This window comes from Lissotriton helveticus, chromosome 1_1 (genome assembly GCF_964261635.1).
Source record: "Lissotriton helveticus chromosome 1_1, aLisHel1.1, whole genome shotgun sequence".
NCBI lineage: Eukaryota > Metazoa > Chordata > Amphibia > Caudata > Salamandridae > Lissotriton > Lissotriton helveticus.
The window spans coordinates 1,036,328,926-1,036,342,229 of record NC_136057.1 but is presented as its reverse complement, the minus strand read 5'-3'; the positions used below and the strand labels follow the sequence as shown (position 1 = coordinate 1,036,342,229).

At 45.2% G+C, this 13,304-nt stretch overlaps 1 protein-coding gene across 1 annotated transcript in view; it reads left to right on the top strand.

Moving 5' to 3' along the window:
• Window positions 1-13,304, top strand: part of CCDC136 (coiled-coil domain containing 136) — a 163,785-nt gene that overhangs the window by 108,236 nt on the left and 42,245 nt on the right. Inside the window, exons 5-7 of the mRNA XM_078656185.1 lie at window positions 6,922-7,039; window positions 11,158-11,509; window positions 12,494-12,628. Coding sequence (XP_078512311.1) covers window positions 6,922-7,039; window positions 11,158-11,509; window positions 12,494-12,628 — 605 coding nt within the window. The remainder of the gene's footprint in view (window positions 1-6,921; window positions 7,040-11,157; window positions 11,510-12,493; window positions 12,629-13,304) is intronic.

The window sequence follows — 13,304 nt, the reverse complement described above, 5'->3', positions numbered from 1 at the left end:
AGTGCAACAGTAGGGAAAGCATTGGATAGCGTAGGGGTTAAAATTACTATTCCCACTCCAGAGAGTGCAACAGTAGGGAAAGTAAATACTTCATATATTATTTAAAAAAATATAAATTAATATCTATAAAAAAATAATTAAAAGTAATAGCCTATTTAATATAATATAATAATTAATCAATTAAAATTACAAATTACAATTAGTTACCTATTAATACAAATTAATTACAAATTAACCATTAATTAATTAACAATTTAAAATTAATTAACAATTAATTCAAATTAAATACAATTAAATAAATTGAATTATTTAATTAATTATAAATAAATTACTTCCCACCCTATTCCCCTATAAACCCACAACCCGCTATAGAAAATGAATTAGTAAAATTAACATAATTAGCAATTAATCAATTAAATATGATTAATTGGCAATTAAAATTTAATTAATTACCCATAAAAAATTATTTAACAATTCTAAATAAATACCAATAAATAAAATTACATATTTAATTAATTATAAATAAATTACTTCTCACCCAATTCCCCTATAAACCCACAACCCACTACAGAAAATAAATTAGTAACATTAACATAATTAGCAATTAATCAATTAATTAAAATTAATGGCCAATTAAAATTTAATTAATTGCCAATTATAAATTAATTAACAATTAATTAAAAATTATTACCAATAAATAAATTTACATATTTAATTAATTATAATTAAATTACTTCCCACCCTATTCCCCTATAAACCCACAACCCGCTACGGAATTAAATTACGCAAAAATTAATAAAACAAAATTCATTAATTACAATACATTATAACATAAATACACACTTTTCGCACATATAATAACATCAAAAACACTATAAAAAATTCGATATTATTAAAACATCGATAATTTTAATAACCTATATTATATACTTCGATATTTTAACTTTCTATATTGTTAACATTCGATATTACATTACTTACCTTCAAAACGATATTTTTGATGTCTATATTCTGTCCATTCGATATTTTGTCCAGCCTATATTTTGTACTCGATATTATGCCCATTCGATATTTTGTAGTCAATATTATGTCTGTTTACCACTTTGAGTGATGGAACTTACACAGGATAAAACCATACATTTGAATACATTTACATGTTGCACACCGGTAAATTTGTAAGCCAGTGGGAGGTGTGGTATCTGATGGTCAAAAGATGTGGGCTGGGGTTAAGCATTTTCAAGACTTAGAAGGCATGTTTATAGCATATGCTTCAAATGTAGATGAGACATGAAGCTGTATGGTACGTAAGTACTTGTCACATCACTATGAAGGTGCAGAGCCTTCAGGATGTAAGAGGTTCCTTAAGAACTTGCACCGCCAGGCAAGCCCCATAACACCTCAGGAGTCCTACCGAGGAGCTCCCCCTTGCAGCTCCTCATACAGATACTCTGGCCAATCAGCTACCACCTCGCATCAATAACTCATGGTTACATATGTTCCAGTGTTCTTCCAATACCCTGTGGAAGTGGAGGTCCGTAAGAAAACTTTCCTTGACCCATAGGCCTACTACAAAGCCTCCAATGCCCATCCCCCAGGGCAGGCCAGAATCTCTTTCCAAATGCCATGCAGGGCTGGATTGATCATTCTATCACTCTGGCATTTCCCTGGTAGGCTGCATAAGGTTGTGTGTGTGTGGTGGAGGGGTGCTTTCAGAGCTGGTTGATATGTCATGACCAAAATGTGATGACACTCTGGCCATATTCCAGTTGCGGCCTACTGCACTCGGGGGCTGGTATGAGTAATTTTGTCGGAGCTGATTTGTGATTCTAATTGAACCCTGATACTAAGCCTCTCCTGTAAATGCTAAGAGCTCTCTAGTCCTAACCACATTCATGACCAAATCAAACCCTACCACTCCACTTGCCAACTTCACTCAGCAAGGACCAAATAAAGTGCAAAAGCAGAGATGAATAATGTCTTTTGGCAGCTGCTCTGAGCCTTTGGTACACCCTACCCAAAGACATCTGCATATTTACACCCTCATACTCTGAAGTCCTTTTTTGTAAACCCCACATGTAGGACATCTGTTGCCCTGCCGCATAAAGCACCATACGCCATACGCCCTGTCCCTTTTGACATGCTTCTATCATTGCACTGAGCTCTTGAGGCGGAAGCCGGGAGCGCGTAACTTTTAAAATTTGATTGTCACTTGCTTATCTGTTGTTTTTGAAAACTTACCTGCATTGCCCACGAGTTGTCCCATGCAGCGGACTTAGCGCTGACGCGGCCCCTCAACCCTAACACTCCTTGCCGCCATTCCGGCAAGCCCTGAGGCCACGCCCCTTTTCGGAGGCCACGCCCCCCCGCCTCCCTATAAACCATGTGCATCTTCCGGAAGCGCAGCGGGCGAGTGCAGCGGGCGCGACGTTTGCGCGCCAAAGACGCGCCAAAGGCAAGCCCGTCTGCGCCCGTCCGCGGCCGACCGGGCCTAGGGGCCTTCCACCATTCCCGGCTGATACAATATTCATCTACGCAGCTTTATAACCTCCAGGGCCCATGGCCCCTGGATGATACTGCGTCTGTACGCATTGGTAAGCTGGGACTGACAGCTCTGCGCCCTTCCCCCCCTGTACCTCCCCTGCCCCCGTCTGCCCTACTCGGCTCTTCTTCCGACCCCCCTGCCCTTCCTGTGCCCACTACTCTATCTGTTTACTACCTCAATACCAGGTCAGCAGTCAAGCACTGCCAAGAACTCTTTATTTTACTTGACCTGCACAAACCGGATCTCCTATTTCTCACGGAGACTTAGTTCTGCGATAACTCTCTTCCTTCTCTGCTAGCGGCACTCCCTCCTTCATATTACGCCTTGCGCGTTGATCGTCCTCCCGGCAAATCAGGCGGAGGCGTCGCCCTAATCGCCCGCAGAGAAATTCCCTTTCAAACTTTAGCCTTCCCCTCTATTGGTTCATCAGACTTTTTAGTTGCCCGTTCATCTTCCTTTAGTACTCTGCTCACCTGCTTACTTATGTATCGCCCCCCCCCCAACCCTCTCAATCTTTTTTACCTGGCTTCCAAGACTTGGTGGCCACCTTAGCGGTCAATAACTCTTCCATTTTGGTTTTAGGAGATTTTAACTTCTGGCCCTCAGACCCCGCGGAATGTCCGACCTCCACGGAATTCTCGGATACCCTCTGTTCCCTCAACTTTGACCCCCACGTTCACTCCCCCACACACATCCATGACCACATCCTCGACCAGATTTGGTCCCTCAACTGCCCAGTAGATTCCTTGTCCATCTTCCCTTGTACCTGGTCTGACCACTTTTTGATGTCCTTCTCCCTAAACCTTAGCTCAGTCCCCAAACCCTCTCTCCCCAAAAACACCTGGGCGCGCTCCTGGAATAAGGTGGACGTGGCCTCTCTATCTGCCACACTCGCCGCATCCTGCCCGGACCTTTATGGTCTGTCGTCCTCCGCACAAGCCGATTACATCAACTCTTGGCTCCTATCAGCCTGCGACTCTGTCTCTCCTCGTAGGCGGGTGTCTTCCAGGAGGGCGAACGACGCTAACCGTTGGTTCAGTGAGGAGTTGAAGGCCCTAAAACGTACTGTACGCCGTGCTGAGCGGACCTGGAGGCGAGATTATTGTCCCAATCTCAAAAATCAGTACATCACCCTCCTAGCCCGGTACAAAAAAACTATACTAGCGGCCAAAAATGCCTATTTCTCTTCAAAAATCCTGGCCGCCGAAAATCAGCCTAGAGAAATTTTCTCCATTGTCCACGACCTCGCCTACGCTGACAGAGCTACCCTCAAGCCCTCCCCTTCCCAGGATCTATGTAACTCCCTCAACACCTTTTTCCTGGATAAAATTTCGAACATCAAGGCAAACATTCCTTCCCCCCCCTCCTTTGTCGACCCCCAAGGTCCGTTACCTGGGGCCCGCATCGACTCCTTCTCCCTTCTGACAGAGGAGTCCTTTCTCACCCTTCTGCCAATGGTCAAATCAGGCTCCCCGTTGGATCCCTGTCCTGCCTATATCCTTAAACACATGTATTCGGTGTGCGTGCAGCCCCCCCTTTACTTTCTCAATAATTCACTATCCCAGGGCATCGTTATTCCTCCTCTCAAATCGGCCATCATCGTCCCCATTCTTAAAAAGCCAGGCGCTGACCCCTCTGCTCCTACTAATTACCGCCCCATTTCTTTACTACCTTTTTTGAGCAAGGTATTGGAGCGCCACGTGACTAGAGCACTCAGTACCTTTGTAGAGGAGAATAGGGTGTTAGCTCCCCACCAAGCCGGTTTTTGTCCCGCCCACTCCACGGAGTCCGTGGTGCTATCGGTTCTGGACAACCTCAGAGAGAGTATGGACACCAATCACCCTCAGGCCCTGATCCTCTCGATCTCTCCGCCGCCTTTGACACGGTAGATCATTCCATCTTACTCTCCCGTGTCGGGGCGGTGGGGATCGGAGGCTCGGCCTTGGTCTGGTTGTCCTCCTTCCTGAGGGATCGCACCCAGGCAGTCCGCCTGGGCGACTTCTCGGCGGACTTCCGCAAAGTACAATGCGGGGTCCCCCAGGGTTCCTCCCTTTCCCCTCTTTTATTCAACCTGTACATTGCCCCTCTTATTTTTGCCCTCCAACAAATGAAGGTCTCTGTCTATAATTATGCAGACGACCTTCAGCCTATTTTTTCTTTATCCCCATCCCCTGAGTCCATGACAAACTTTCAGTCTGTCATGACCTTCATTCGGGACTGGATGCACTACAACCACCTGAAGTTAAACCCAGACAAAACTGAGCTGGTTTTGACAGGTGGTTGCTCCAGTCCCTGGTTCTCCCTCTTCTGGCCCCCCTCCCTGGGTTCCCCCCCTTCTCCATCCTCCTCTGTAAAAACTCTTGGCATTAAATTGAACGACCAACTCACCTTGCACTCCCAAATCAGCCAAGTGGTGTCCTCTTCTTTCCTCTCACTCCGTACCATCCGCAAAGTCTCTCGTTTTTTCTCACTCTCTGCCCTAAAGATCATAGTCTTGGCGATGGTAATCTCCCGCCTAGACTACGGCAACGCCCTATACTGTGGCCTGCCTGCTTACAGTATGCGACGTTTGCAGCTGGTCCAGAACCAGGCTGCCCGCCTGATCTTCAACTTGGCCAAATCCCATCACGTCACTCCCCTCCTCAAATCCTTGCACTGGCTCCCCATCCGTGAACGAGCCCAGTTCAAAATGGGTTGCATCATTTTTAGGTCCCGGGCCGGTTTAGCCCCGGCCTTTATCTCCTCTGAAATGAAAACTTATGCCCCGGCTCGGGAACTACGCTCATCCTCCCAACAACTATTGACAGTTCCCCGCTTCAAGCGCAAGAAGTGGGGAGGCACCAAATTCTCTACACTGGCCCCGGCCTTCTGGAACTCTCTCCCCGCTCACCTTAGATCCTCCACCCAATACTCACACTTCCGTAAAACGTTGAAAACCCTTCTCTTCTCCCAAGCCTTCCCATCATAACGTGCTTATCCTTTGCTCCTCCCCCTATTTTCCTGTCCCATCAGCTCAGTACGTTTTAGCGCCATGGAACCGCTAGGTGATCGCGAGCTCTATAAATATTTTAAACTCAAACTCATTCTAGAACTAGTCCTCACCGCCTCCATGCTATCCAGGACCGGCCAGTGACATCACACCTTGTTTATTCTCAAAGGACCACCAACGCCATCTTGTCTCAGTCAGGCCCTACGCTCATATTACGTATTGACGCATGCACGCGCCCGCACACCTTTACACCTAATCTTTCGGTGTCTCCGTCGCATGCATCTTCTCCTCAGCCCTCTTTTACTTTATTTCTTAGTGTCCCGGGTCCTCTTCTCACCCCGCACCCTGCCTCTCACAGTCTGTTCTCGTCCTCAGGGAAGAGGGTGATGCGTCCCGTGCCCTGCTCAAGCCTGTAAGCACAGCGGCCCAGGGTTGGAATCCTGCACCGGGATACAGCTCAAGAGGTCGCGGTGCCCGCAGCGCCTGAACTCCTTAAAGCCTTATTTGGTCCAGAGAATTGACACTAGGGGGTTTGGGAGCTCCTGAAAGTAGCGCTTGGTGAATTCTGCTTCACAATGATAGGAAGAGCTGACATTGAAGGATCAAAAAAAGTAGAATGAAATTAAAATTGTAAAAAAAAAAGTAGAATGAAAGTAAAATTGTCCATCACAAGATTTTCACTCTCGCTGATACAGCAGCAATGTGGCTTTCATAAGAGGGGTCCATGAAACCTGACAGCATGTACTCTTGTCTGGAGGAATCCCTGAACCCATTCCTCTGGGAATCGAGGGTTTGTTTTAACTCACAATATCTTCTTGTTTCATGAACCCTAGGAGTTAATGCCGCAATGCAGCTTTTACCGCAGCCTCTTCTCCCACAAGCACCCAAAAGCAATTTTCAAACTGAAAGTTTTTTCTATGAAGTGAATGGTTGTATTCAGGAGGAAGGAAGAGCTTTGCAGGATTCCAGCAGTTGCCATTTTCAATACTAAAGTGTTAATTTTTAGCTTAACAGAAAACAAATTAAATGGATCTAAAAGAGATTTATTATGGAGACTTGAGGGGCACTGTTAAAAGGTGGTAGTGAGGGAATCCGAGGTGACCACTTCCACCATGGATGGGGGTGCCAACAATCATTGTTGCACCCGGCACCTCCAGCACCAAAGATGGACCTGAACAGGCTAGATGGATAGATGAATGTGAATCCTTCAGGTGGTAAGGGCTCAGAACATGGCGGGGGGAGGAGGGGGCAGGGGAATGCTTGAAGTCTTGTGGTGGAGTTGAATAGGGGGCTGGCAGAAGGGTGGAGCGCGAAGGTGAGCACAGGGTTGAAGGAGTCGATGATGCAGTTCCTTTTTAATTCTGTTTTTATGCTCTTCTTTTCATGCCAGGGGAGCTGCAGCTTCTGAGAGAGCAGTGCCAGCAACTGAGGACTGAGCGCAGATCCCTGCTCGAGAGTAACACCCTGCTCAAGAGGCAGCTGCACGAGGGAGAGGGACATCAGCTCAGGTATATCTATCTATCTATCTATCTATCTATCTATCTATCTATCTATCTATCTATCTATCTATCTATCTATCTATCTATCTATCTATCTATCTATCTATCTGTCTGTCTGTCTGTCTGTCTGTCTGTCTGTCTGTCTGTCTGTCTGTCTGTCTGTCTGTCTGTCTGTCTGTCTGTCTGTCTGTCTGTCTGTCTGTCTGTCTGTCTGTCTGTCTGTCTGTCTGTCTGTCTGCCTGCCTGCCTGTCTGCCTGCCTGCCTGCCTGCCTGCCTGCCTGCCTGTCTGTCTGTCTGTCTGTCTGTCTGTCTGTCTGTCTGTCTGTCTGTCATACACACTGGGGATTGATAAAAGAGCTGCTCTAGAAAAACATACGTTCATTGTTGCAAATTATTTTTACAACAACTGTAATAATCAAGATATCCCTATCTACTGTTGCTGGAAAAAGGGCAACTTTCTAGACAACTCACTTCATTTTTTAAGAAGCACAAATGTTTATAGGTGCTCCTTTTTAAAATAGCAAAAAGTAACCTCAGCTCCATAACATCCACCACTTAAATTTCTGTAAAGACCTCTTGTATCCTATATACTTGAAGCGGGCTCTGAGTTCGCCTCTTCTCATGTTCGGATAGCTTTTTTGCTTCCCTAAGTTTCCTACTCCTTATTCGTTGGTTTTCCTTTGTATTCTTATCTCTCCTAACAGAGCATGTCTGTCTCAACATGTTTGGACTGGATGAGTTGTATCCTTCCACAGCTGATGTCAGGACCTCACACTGTGGTGCATGAGGGACTATTCTTTTTTCTTTCTTTCCCTGTCGCTCTATCCCTCTGCTTATTTAAAATGCTGCTCTCTTCCAGTGTTTGCTTCATGCCCAGGGCTTCACCCACCACCAGTTGCTTATACAGCAGAGAACTGCCATTGTTTAAATAGTGTTTGAACCATTCCAAGATGGCCGCATCTGCTAATGCATGGCTGCTGATTTATGCTTTTTTATGCCTTATGGAAAACCATTCGAAGACTGCCGTCCATGCATGTGCACACACTACTGGCCATTTAAAATATTATTTTGCCATGAACGATCTCAAACTCGAAAAAAGCATTGGCAAAGCCAACAACTCTGCTCCATGGCATTGGAGGTGAGACCCATTGGTACTGCTAATAGTTGTGTTGGGATGGCAAAGTCCCTCGCATGGCGCTCGACCCACGCTACCACTGGGAGTCAAGTGCTAAAGGGGTACTTGTCCAGTTGCTCGATATCCATATTAGATCGGACCCTGGGACATCAGAGGTAAAAGGCCAGAACCCCCATGGCTGGGCACAGTATCTCCTGCTTGCTGTGTGTCCCTCTGGACGGGGTTCTGACAATTTGTTTTACAGTTCATTATGTCAATATGCATATCCATTTGCCCTTAATGCATGAGTAACAGCTAAAGTAACCTGTTAAAAACGTATTCTGTTTTGGAAAAAATAGCATTGTAAACCAATTTGTTTTAGCCTGTATTTACGTGTAAAAATAAGTGAAAAAAGCAACTGGAAACTGTAAATTACAGTTACAACCAGCTGTGGGTTTAAGATTAAGCTAAAGCAAAGAGTGTGAAGTTTCCATGTAATGGAAAATTACTACAATGGCTGTTTAACCTATAATTGATTAAAATAATTTGATAAAGAATTGAGGGCAAGAGCCCCAATATTATATGATGGCTGTTGTTGTGAACATGTGCCACACCCATATCTTTAGTTATACTAAAAAACAAGCCTCATCATATTTTACCATTGGTCTGGTGGTGACCAAATCTGCAGTCAGATAAGGAGCCAGCCTTTAATACTCTTTCTCATTGGAGTGTGGCAAATTAATGTGGCTTGCATGCTCAATTACCAGGGACTATCAGGGCTAGAGGCCACTACAGCCTACCACTGTTACATAATTTTTAGGTCAAGCCTACCAGATAGCACAGCTATTTGGTTGTGAAATATATATTACGGGCTTACCAAGAATGTCCAGTGGGTTGGAGCTACTCCTTGTCACTCTTATTTGCCTGAATCTTATTGATGTCGCAGCTTGTTAATATTGTGTTTGTCCCTCCCATGGAGCACAGCCTCTTTACCATCTCTTTTGATTACTTTCACTGCATGGCTTTCAAGCACTGCTTTTGTCTTTTTGGTTAAACACTCCACAAGAGTGCATGTATTTTCTAGCTGTCTCCCTGATGTACTTCTCTCCCAGTGCACTCTGTGTTGCTCACTGTTGTCCGTGTGCTTCTCCCTGCCCCCTCATGCTTGTGTCCTCCACACGTTGGTTTGTAGCCTGTGTGCTTCTCTCATGCCCCCTCCATATTGCTCTGTTGCTTCTTCTCCTCACCCGCCCTCCGTGTTGCTACTGGGCCACCCTCTGCAGTGCTTCCCCATCCATGCCCTTTTTGTCTGCCACCCATTCCATCTCGTTCGTACCCGACCCTATGTTTAACTTTCGTCCCCTACCATCTGTGTTGCTTCCCCTCCTTCTCTGTTGCCCATTGCTTCTCCCCCCCACCCAACCCTACATATTGCTTCCATCCCCCCACTCTCTGTCTTGCTTCCCCATACCGCGCTCTCCATGTTACTCCCCCCAACTGCACTCTCCGTGTTGGTCCCACCCACCTGAGCTTTAAAAAATGCTTTTGCATATTATTTTCTTTTTATTTGAAGATCCAACTTGGATCAGCTTGCCGCGTCATACACTTTTTAAATATTATAATCTATTATGCTCAGCATCAGAGATTCTATAGAGTATGGCTAAAGAACATTAAAACAGCAATTAAGTCTCAAAGCCTATGGTCAGTGTTTATTTGACAGGCCATTAACATTAAGCACATGAGTGTTTGGACTTAGCCCATGTTCTCAGCTGAGGTTAAAATGGATGACAAACCAGACAGAAAGGATTCTGTGGTTGTATAGAGGAGACAGTTTTCTCATACATAAATGTAAATGTTATACATGTTTAGGAAAGTATGTGTACCCTTTGATAATGAACAAGGTTTTTATATTTTCTCTTCAATCAAATATCAAACCAAATATTGTGAGTGATATTCCCATTCACTTTAAACCTGCAGTTAAGGAGGATTAATTTGATCATGACATATTTAATTTTTATAAAAAGTACAAAGTTAATGATGATTGTCCACTATGTTACCTAAATTACATTTTTCACATACAGCCAGTACTTATTTTGTGCTGCTGGTTTTAGATGGTGGGCGCTCCTTTTAGGAGACTGTAACTTATGTTTTAGTCATCAGACTTGCCAATTGGTATTTTTCATAGTTCAATCAGCTGGGAGGGTTGAGGAATCTATGTGCCCTTTTCTTTCCCCAGGGTAAGAGCAAAATTAATCAGAAGTGAAAAATGACACTTGTAACACTTTTAACCATTGGTTGTAGGAAAAGTGATTAGAAAACCCTCAAAGAAATCAATGTAATTTGGGAGTGCGGTATATATGTTTCATCCGCCCCACATTGACATCATGGCAGTTATCATTGGGTGTTCCAATTTGTGATGGTTGCCGGCCTCAGCCAGAGGCACCTCTGGTCTCAAAGTGCAGTGTCAGAGATAGAGGATTTGTTCCCACAAAATGGTGTGAAAAACAAACTTTATGAAAAAAGGAAAAATATTTAAAAGTGAGGAAAAACACCCAAACAATTTTAATGGGGGTGAGCTCCCACTGGTTTAAAATATATTCATACAAAGGAGATCAAGTTACTGGATCTGATGGTATTATTAAAGAATTGTCGACATGTTTCAGCTCCTTAGGCCCTAGGGGTCTGTGAAGCTTTCGTCAGGACTAACATACGTGTACTGATACTCACACAATTTGTGCAGTATTCTTCAATTGATCATTCTTTGCCAATCGTTGATGCTGGGATCAGCGCTCGTTATTTTTCTGTATTAGGAGAGCGCGTTTCTTCAACGGGGATTCTGCTACTTATAGCGCAGAGCCGCGTGGAGTCTTCTCCTCGGACTGGTGCTGACTCTGCCCCCAGATATCCATTGGTATTTTTCTACTAAAACATTGGTTGGTTCGCAGCCTTCAGTTGTCACTCCTATGCGCTTCTGGATTTGCTAACTCTGACATGGTTTATCTGTGTTCTTAGGGATGGGATTCTCACTGAAGCAGAAGAGGAAGGTAAGGACACAGAAGACAACCAGGAGGAAGATGGAAGAGAAACCCCAAGGATGGAACTCGAACAAACTCAGGAGGAACCCAGGACTGAATGCATCTCTGCGTGGAGGCAGAGCGAAACAAGCATGGAAGAGAGGGGCCTTCCTCCTCTCATGGAGGAAGAGGAGGATGAGGTTCAGGAAGCATCCTGTGTCCCCTTGGAGTCCTCCACTGAAGGCATGTGCCAAAAAGAGACACCAAAGACTCAAAGAGAGGATGAAGGCTTTGGCCTCAGACAGCAGCTACAGAGTGCAGAGGAGAAGGTGCAGCGTGCACAGAATGAGGTAAGTCATGACAAGCTTCCAGCAAGATGGCGACTAGAGCTGACCTCTTGACACTGGGGCTTATGGAGGGGGAAAGAAAATCATGACTGGAAAAAGTGCAGGGAATTCAATATCCCAAGTCACTGTTGATAATCTGTGAACCTGAGCTAACCAAGATATCAGCATGGAGCTAAGGGAGGTTTCCCTCTTACCCTGCAAACAGACAACCCCACTCCCGTTTTAGGAACTAATCTGTCCTCTATGCAAGCATCAACCCAATCCCTGCATGGAGTTAGGTGCACACAAACTGCTGCCTTCTTGGTACAATGCCCCATGGATATAGGGCCATGTTATCCTCCATGCCAGCACCGACACTTTGCTCCATGGGGCTATGATCACCCTATCCTCTGAGACGATATTCATCCAGTGCTCCGCATGTTGATAGGAGAACTTTGACCTAGAACTGATCCCTTCCCCATCTCCCTGAGCTCCCTTGGTGGTAAGGGCTTTACCTCCGTACCATCTCCACCTAAAATTGAGCATTTTGTTATGTTGCAGATAGTGTCTGAATGATGGTGGCATGCTCTGGGTAGGATTGTTTGTTAAACTCCTTGTAGGACCTTGTTATCTTGTCACCTGACTCTTCTTCTTCTTCTCTCTTGCCTATGTGTGCTTTCTCTTCCGACTGCTTGATTACTCCACTCTCACTTCCATTTACAACCCACTGACCTTCATACTGCTCTCCTACCTCTCCGCTTAAACTTTTTCTTTGGTTTGTCTTCCCATTGGCTGCATACCACAAATCAACACCTGGCTTTTCATGGAGCCTCCCTGCCTTCCTCTTGTCTTCCCTCACCGCCCATCTCATTTCCACATCCTCAACCATTCCCCCTTTCTCTCTCCTCTTTCACACTTTGCCTCCTCTATTTATCTTTTCTTTGCTTTCTCATAATTTCTCCAACCCTCCCTCCACCGCTCTCGCTCCCTGCCTTTCTCACCATGTAGTGTGAAGGGCTACTCACTGAGTTCCAGGAGCTCCAGCTGCGGCACCGCGTGAGCCAGGAGGAGCAGGAGAAGCTGCAGGAGGAGCTGAAGCAGTGTCGGGAGGAGATCCATCGACTGAAGGGCTCCAGCTCACAGGTAACCCACTGCTTGGAGTACTTGTTAGCACTTTGGGTACTCACCACTGAGTGGGATACATGGAACTGCTAAATGGCCTTGTCACTACTTGGGGTACTCAACATTGTTCCTGCTGTGCGGCGGTATTTGTTGGTGTTCGGGGTATTCTCCATTACTCTTCACTTTTGGCGAGTTAGCATTCTATTCACAGTCCCTATTAATCTCCATTGCTTGGTATAATCTCCACTGCTTAGGATGGTTTCTGTTGCTTGCAGTATACTTTACTTCCTAGGTTACTCTTTACTCCTCTCTCCCCCTTAAAGTTCTATTGTTCCAAGTTTTTCTTCAATGCTAGGCCTACGTTACTTTGTATGCAGAAGTTACTATCCACTACTTGGAGTACTTGTTACAGCTTGGGGTATTCACCATTGAGGAGTATGCTAGATTCCTCAGTGTTCTTGTCGTTGCTTAGGGTACTCCATACTGCACCGGTTGAGAGGGGTACTTGTCATTACTCTGTATATTCTCCATTACTAAATAAACTTTTCACTGTTCGGGGGCTCTCCATGGGTTGGGATACTCTCCTCACTCTCTGTTACCCTCCACTGCTCGGGATACTTTCCACTGCTTAGTATGGTCTCTGTTGCTTAGATTAATATTTACTTCTCAGGATAATGCCCATTGTCAGTGCACTCCA